The sequence below is a fragment of the Impatiens glandulifera genome, chromosome 1 (genome assembly GCF_907164915.1).
Source record: "Impatiens glandulifera chromosome 1, dImpGla2.1, whole genome shotgun sequence".
In the NCBI taxonomy this organism is placed as follows: Eukaryota; Viridiplantae; Streptophyta; class Magnoliopsida; order Ericales; family Balsaminaceae; genus Impatiens; species Impatiens glandulifera.
Genome location: NC_061862.1, coordinates 82,517,119 through 82,525,188, shown reverse-complemented (window position 1 = coordinate 82,525,188; position 8,070 = coordinate 82,517,119). Strand labels below are relative to the sequence as shown.

Sequence of the window (8,070 nt, the reverse complement as noted above, 5' to 3'; positions counted from 1 at the left end):
AGGAAGGTTACTTTTAAACCAGAAATTCCCCGAACGACCTTTTTAACCTTATTCAAAATCTCTCCAACCAACAAAAGGAAGTCGTCAAGGCCATCGGTTTTGGTTCCCTACTTTCACTAAGCATATCAAAATGTCATGTACACTTTTCCAAACACCTCGTGAGCACTTTTGACAACAATAAAATATGTATTGCATTAATCAATGGTGACGAGATCCCGATTGATGAAGATATTGTTCACTTTTTGCTGAACACCCTTAGAGGGGAATTGGAAATAATTGAGTCCCTTGGTAACAACTCAAAATACACTACATATAATGATTTCCCGATCCATTAGAGGAGTATATTGGTCCTCAATAATAATAAAGGAGGTCCTGAAACAAATGTGATGTCACATACAATATTAGAAAACATTAGTGCAAATAAAATTTTTAAAATTAACTTTGTTGTCTATGTATCAAGTTTTCTTTAGACAACACAAAATATATAGTCCATATATACAGTCTTTTATTCATATATTCTCTTCTCTATTTATATTTGTATTTGTGAATACTTATATATCTACTTTATTAATACAAGTTCAAAATTCTGAAATTTTAGTGGATGTTGATAACATAAATAACTTGAACTGGTGCAAGTTCACAATGAGAGGATTGGTTGAGAGCGTCAATGAAAAACAAACAATGAATTCTTCTTTCATGGACCTCTAACCTTTCTAATGGTAAATCTTATATTAACATATAAGTACTTTATTTCTTATGATTGATAGATTTCACTAACATGTTTAATGTATTTTTTCAATTATGCTACATTGATGAGGTTGTTGAAAACAGACTACAATGACATCCGTGGTCGTTTTCAATCATCTCATGCTAGAATGACGTTAAAGTGTTCAAGAGAATCTCAAGGAGGTGGTTTTGGATGTGGGAAATATGTTGCACACCTTCCACTTCTTGAATGTGATAATCTTGAGCATCATTTTGAGATTTCAGATAAGGATTTAAAAGAGGATCATCATTGTGAGATCCGAGATAAGGATTTAGGAGAGTGTCCTCATGAGATTCTAGAGCATGATTTGGGAGAGGCTACTCATGAGATTCTATAGCAGAATTTGAGAGACTCCTCATGAGAATCAAGTACAGGATTTAGGAGAGGCTCAACATGAGAATCAAGTACATATATTGACATCCAAAGTGGACGATGCTTTCAAGCATATGACACGACATCTGTTTGATCTATCAAGTGAGTTGAAAAATACACCATTGATCGAACCCTATTTTTTATGTCGGTATCCACAATTTTACTGAGTCAATTTTTTACAAAAATATGTGGAGAGCTGGAGAAACAATGTCAATGAGTCCGATGATGTACATATTAAAGCTAAAGGCTTAATGTCAAGATGAGGACAATGGAAATGATAAAAATTCAAACATAAGTCCCCCCAATTGTCGAGATTAATGAATAGATCACGTTGTACATATTGAAGACCATCCAAATGCTCACTATCAAGATGTGGACATTGAAAAAGAAGATATTTCAAATAGAAGTCCCTCAATAACCGAGATTAATGAAGAGTAGGATGATGTATATATTGAAGAATATCCAAAGACTCACTATGAAGATGGAAACAATGAAAAATATTACAATTCAAACAGAAGTCCCCCCAATGGACGAGATTAATGAAGTGCAGGATGGTATACATATGATATTAAAGACCATCTAAATGCTCACTGTCAAGATGGGGACAATGAAAAAGATGACAATTCATACAGAATTCCCTCCCAATGGCCGAGAGTGAGAGTGATGAAGAGACAGATTGCATAAATATCAAAGACTATCTAAAGAGAAAGACTACCAAGTTTTGTTGGTCCTTCGAAGCTCTTATTTGAAAAACGTCCTCAAGAAGCTTGATAAAGTTTCAATCAACGAAAAACTAATGACGAATTTTGTATTTTGTGAAAAATTGAATCCAAAATAAAGTTTCCTCAAAACATTTATTTATTAAAATTTTGTAATACCAAGTAATATATGTTCGTATTGTGCATTGTAGGGAGATTCATCTGCCCAAATTGTAATTTACAACGTCATGTTTTTACAACAATGAAAGAAAACATGCATGTGGACAATGAAGTAATTGATGCTTGGGCCAATATCTTGATCATCAATTTAAAAGGTAGTTAAAGCATGAAAACGAATAATTTGTTTCACGACAATGTCCTTTGTAAGTTTTAAACATGTCCAAGACAACCAAGGCTGTATTTTATGCTTTATGTTCAATGTTTATGTGATTAATATGTACAATTTATTTACAGATGCTACAACAATTAGTTACTTTAATACCACACTCAATGTTGAAATGAGTCAGTTTAACATATCAAGAGAAAATCTTGATTATGCTGACATTGTAAATAAAACTTTCAAATAATGAATATAATTTATACTTTATTCACTGATAAACAATAACTCTGTTTTTCAAATATTTCTTCCGGTAATCAGTTCTAAATATTTTTGTTTGTTTGTATTATAATTGTATATAAAGTAGAAATACTTGACAACAAGCCACTTCCAACCGGTGTCACGTTGTACCAAAAGTATAGTGATATAAGGAATCCTAAAAATTTATTTGTTAAATTTTTGGTTAAAATAGGTTCTCCCTTAGTTATTCTAGTAAAAAATTCAAAATAACGCACACGAAAATGTCGTACCAAAATCCTTCAAACAATTTTTTTTTTGTGAGGTGTACCGTACAAAGCATATGAAAACATATAAAGGAGATTTCATAAAATGAGATTGTGACATCACACTTAACAATGCAAGTGTTAAATATATAATTATTCATTGTCACTTATTTATTGATGTTTTAATATATTTTTGTTGTTATTTTGAAAGTCTCAAAAACAATAAATACACTAACGATAAAATACATTAATAGGATTTTTACCTCATAGCGGAATAATAACAGGAAAATCTTCTTAAATTATCCAAAGACTTACTTATATTATTTAATAAATTCTATTTTGAAATTATTAATTATAATAATTGTATATTTTTTTATAATGTTATATTTGAATACCTATAAATTCTATTTAGCATATTAAAATATAATGTTCTTATGGTTAAATAAAAAATATAATTGTTATAATAAATGTTGAATTATAATACTAAGTTTATTTACGGAAGATCGCTATCGTGTAAATTACACTTTACACAATAATTGTTGTACAATTTTATTTGACACGTTTAACAAGAAAGCATTGTACAATACATCAAATATTGTGTACAACCATCCTCGTGTAAAGTGCTACCACGCTCATCTACTCATTTCATCGATAATTTCTCCTTTATTCTTTTTAAGTTTACCAAATTTACCTTGAATCTAATTTTTAAAAACCAATTAATAGATATTAATAGCAAATAATTTGAGAATAAAAAAACAAAAAAAAAGTTCAATTATTATTAAATAAAAATATAATTAAAGATGCTAATAGTTGATAGGAAGAATGATTGTTTTTTAAATACATGTTTATATTAAAACACAATTAAATATATAAATTATTATTATTATTATTTATTTTTTTATAATATTAGAATTTTTAATATATTAAAATATAATCTTATCATTAAAAAATTATTTTGTAAATGATTTTATATGAATTATATCTCAAAGATATTTTTTGAAATTAAGATTGGAATAGAAAGTCTACCCTCAATTGACATTCCTAATGATAGTTATATTAATTATAATTATTAAATTAGTTAGTTTATACATATGATACACTTTTTTTTATACACATACAAATATTTTTACTAAATAAATAAATTCCCCTTTGATCAAGTACATGTATTCTTAGTTACAAAATGAAAAATACATATGCAATAATAATGTGATTTTATTTAAGTTGACTCAAAGAACAAAAAAGAAGGAAGTGCATAACACATACCAAGGCAATGGCTAACTATTTGATTATCTCTCTCTTCATTCTTTTATCATCATCATCTCAAACCTGGGGAGGAAAAGTGGATGAATCTTCCAGTCTCTGCATAATCGGTAGTGGAATCGGTGGTTCCTCCGTCGCGCACTTTATCCGCCGCTATGCTTCTTCTTCCTCCGATGCCATCGGCATCATCCGAATCTTCGAGCGTCATGACATCGTCGGTGGAAGGATGGCCACTGTCTCAATCGCCGGAGATACATTTGAAGCCGGCGCATCTATTCTTCATCCTAAGAACTATCATGCTGTTGATTACGTCAACTTCCTCAACTTAACTGTAAAGAAGCCTTCTTCATCTTCCTTTGGCATTTGGGACGGCGATAAATTCATCTTCAGAACACTCGAATCATCGGGTTTTTGGATTTTAGATCAGGTCATCTCTTTAGTTGATTCAGTCCAGATGCTCTGGCGCTATGGTTTCTCTCTCTTCAGAATGAATAACTTCATCGAGGTTTTTCCCCAATATATCTTAACCTATCTTTATATTTCCAATATTTTCGGCTTATCTAATTTAAGTACCTAATGAGCAATTGCGTATCTTTCTTAGTGCAGATTACTGTGAATAAATTTTTGAAGTATTACGAAAGCTGTGAATCAAGGCCTGTGTTTGAGACTGTGGATGAGATGCTTAAATGGGCAGGCTTGTATAATCTAACATCTCGGATATTGCAAGAAGAATTGATAAATGCTCGATTGTCCCCTGCTCTGATAGACGAGCTTGTTACTGTAAGAACCATTCTTTGAGTTTCTATTTGGTTCATTACGCCATTGCATCATTGAGTGCTGACATAAGTTGAGCTAATGAACAATAGTAACAGTTTGAAAATATAATGAAAAGTAACACATTTGTCTGGCTCCAAAAACACTGCGTTTTCCATTTACGGTAGACTTTTGCCAATTTGGAAACGCATATTGTTTTTATATAGTTTGGAAACTAAATTTAGTAGACTTGTTCCCATTTGGAAATACTTATTGTTTTTGGTTCCCACAATGTACAAAAATCCAATTTGAGAATACAAAGAAAAGTCACACATTTGTTTACCATTCATGTAGATTTTGTCTCATGATTGGAAGATTCAACATATCTGTTGTACATGATTCTGTAATATTGTCTCATGTTGGATTCCCAATGAAGGCATCTTGATTGAAGTTGGGGATCGGTGGGATGTTGTGCTAGTCTCCTCCGTAAAAAAAGGGTTTTGCATGTCTTAACATATGAAACAAGATTTGATGTGGGATTGGGATCATAGGAACTTACTGTAATTTTATTTGTGGTCTCTAGTTTAGAGGAATTTGTTTATAATTTCAGGTTATTACAAAAATCAACTATGGTCAAAGTGTCAACATAAGTGGACTTGCTGGAGCAGTTTCCTTGGCGGGTTCTGGAGAAGGGTTGTGGGCAATTGAAGGAGGGAATTGGCAAATGGCTGCTGGACTAATCAGGAGCTCAGATGTTACACTTCACCTTTCTGAAGAAATAGAATCAGTTTCTGATTTTGGTGATTATTATGAGCTTAATTCAACTCAAGGAAATTCCTACAAATGTGAAGTCACCGTAGTTGCTACACCCTTAGATGAAATAAATCTTCTCTTTACTCCTAAACCTTGGGTTCTTCCAGAGAGAAAATTACAACATACACATGCAACTTTTGTGAGAGGTCTCCTGGATCCTGTGAGTACAACAATTTCAATCAATGCCACTGTTTTTTTTTTTTTTGCAAAAACAGCTTAATGTCATTTTATTATTAAGTCCTATAAGTGTGTTTGCAAACAAATGCCATTTTCACACAAACAAGAACAACAAAACCAAATGAAACATTTTGCACATGGAGGTTACTTTACATCACCTCCTTACCATTGATCCCCCATTCTTGGAAAATGAGCCAATTGTGAAACGTTATAGGAACTCCATGCCAACTTTTGATGAGTGTCATCATGTTTTGGACAACATCTTGCCAAATCTCATCGATACATTGAAATGTCTTTTTGAAGACTTTAGCATTTCGCTCCCTCCAAATCTCATAGATCAACAAACTGCAGTAACATTTGTAGAGGTTTGATGGGAAGCTATTACCTTCTGCTCTCTGAGTGATCCACTCTCTAATTTCCTGCCATTTCCTTCGAGCTCCATATATCATCATGCTCCCGTTGACTCTCCTCCAAAGATTTGAAGAGAATGAACTGTCACAAAATAATTGATCCAAACTCGCATCTTCCTTCTGACACAAAAGACAACTAGTATCATCTTCATAAATCTCTTCAGCCGATCTCTAATCATCAGCTGACCATGGAAAGCCATCCAAAGAATAAACTGATGCCCTGGGACAATCTTAGTTGACCAAACGATTTTCCATCACTTGAATTCAGGCACCTGCTGCTCAACTTTCCACTCCCAAACATCATTTCTTATGCCAATGCCACTGTTCATATATTCTACAGATTGATCTTTCAATAATAAATTTTCCTAGACAACTTATAATAATACAAATGCTGTCTTGAACATTCTTCATTAACCAACTCAATTATCAAGCTGAGTTGAATTGAGCAAGTGATCTTTCAATAAATAATCATTTCTTAGATTATGTTACATTATCTGTTTATAAATCTTAACTGTGTACCTTGGGCCAGGCATATTTTGGTGTTAAAGCTGCTTCAGGAATTCCAGAATTGGTTGGCACAATAGAGACTCCTGATCTTCCTTTTACAAGCATTTCAGTACTCAAGGAACATACTGAAAGTGACAAGACTTATAAGATATTCTCTCGTGCAACGTTAACAGATACATTGCTGGGTAATTTATTCAGGTAATGTGTCAATTGAATATGCATGACCCATAAAAGTAACTTATTTCTTTTGTTTCACACATCTCTTAGTTTTGTTAAATATATGTGACTGAAAATTTCCTTTATCAACCCTTTCTCTTATGCTTATAAACTTTTGATTAATCGCTACAATACATTCTCTTTACTAATTTATTGTTCCTTACCTACCCAAAGATCGAGGATTTGTAGAAGAAATGTAGGTGGATTAAAAATGACCTAAAGCCTGAGAGAGAATCCAGATTCATTAACTATTTCATTCAATACCCTAAATATTACATACTCTACTATTTATAAACTACTAATCCACTAACCTACTAAGTTCCTCTACTAATTACCATAATACCCTAATACTATTACTGATACATTTTACTACTATTTATTTTCACATTATACACATGTTCAATGCCCCAAGGTCTTTCAACATTAGCTACCTTAACCCAAAACAGTCCATCAGATATATGGTTAGAGTTTTTAGTTAATACCTTGAGTTTGATGGGGGTGTGCTAACGTAATATAACTAAATTATGATTTTAGAAATCTTTATTATTTGGAACATTGTTTTTGTATTTGATGTGGATTCTGATAGATCACATTTGGAAACATAATTTAGTGGTGGTTTTATCTGGATTAGGATTTAGATTCAGATCTAGATCCAAAAATATAAAGTGTTTCCAAATGGGTTTTAAACAAAAATAGTGCATCACTTGTTTATACTAGATGTTGGTTAGACAATTGATCTATGGATAGTTTACTGTTATTAATTGCTTGGCAGTACGAGGACCGAGACTATCAGAATAGACTGGGCTGCCTATCCACAATATGAGGCTCCTGAGAGGTTTGCACCAATTATCCTTGATGGTAAACACTTGTATTATGTCAATGCTTTTGAGAACGCGGCCAGCACCATGGAAACGAGTGCTGTTTCTGCAGAGAACGTTGCAAGACTCATTCTTTCAAGAAAATTTGGCAAGACTAAATCAAGCTTGAAGAGTAGTACTGATCCTACTACATCTTGCACAAATGTTCTTCACTCAGACTTGTAAGTTTTCCTCTAGGTTGAACCCCCTTATGCATGGAATTTGGATAATTATTATGTTGCTATTAACAACTGTTTGTATTGTAAATTACAATAATAGTCAACTAAGAACTACGAAACTTGCTTTATTCTTTAGGATGCAATCTAGTGAAGAAGTCTGTTTGTACTATATATTACAATAATAGTCAATAAAGATCTACGATCTTGCTTTGTTATTTTGGA

At 32.3% G+C, this 8,070-nt stretch overlaps 1 protein-coding gene across 1 annotated transcript; it reads left to right on the top strand.

The window, feature by feature from the left end:
- Positions 1-3,907: 3,907 nt before the first annotated feature.
- LOC124919109 (farnesylcysteine lyase) lies at positions 3,908-8,070 on the top strand. The gene is made up of 5 exons (XM_047459268.1): positions 3,908-4,441; positions 4,543-4,716; positions 5,300-5,662; positions 6,619-6,794; positions 7,585-8,070. The coding sequence occupies exons 1-5, from the start codon at positions 3,947-3,949 to the stop codon at positions 7,853-7,855; spliced, it is 1,479 nt and encodes a 492-aa protein (XP_047315224.1). The 5' UTR covers positions 3,908-3,946; the 3' UTR covers positions 7,856-8,070.

What these genes read in the sequence shown, in the direction of transcription:
- LOC124919109 (XM_047459268.1), top strand. Translation starts at nt 3,947, where the DNA reads ATGGCTAACTATTTGATTATCTCTCTCTTCATTCTTTTATCATCATCA. An exon ending in TGATAGACGAGCTTGTTACT is followed by an intron (nt 4,717 to 5,299) that starts GTAAGAACCATT and finishes TTATAATTTCAG; the next exon opens with GTTATTACAAAAATCAACTA. An exon ending in TGAGAGGTCTCCTGGATCCT is followed by an intron (nt 5,663 to 6,618) that starts GTGAGTACAACA and finishes ACCTTGGGCCAG; the next exon opens with GCATATTTTGGTGTTAAAGC.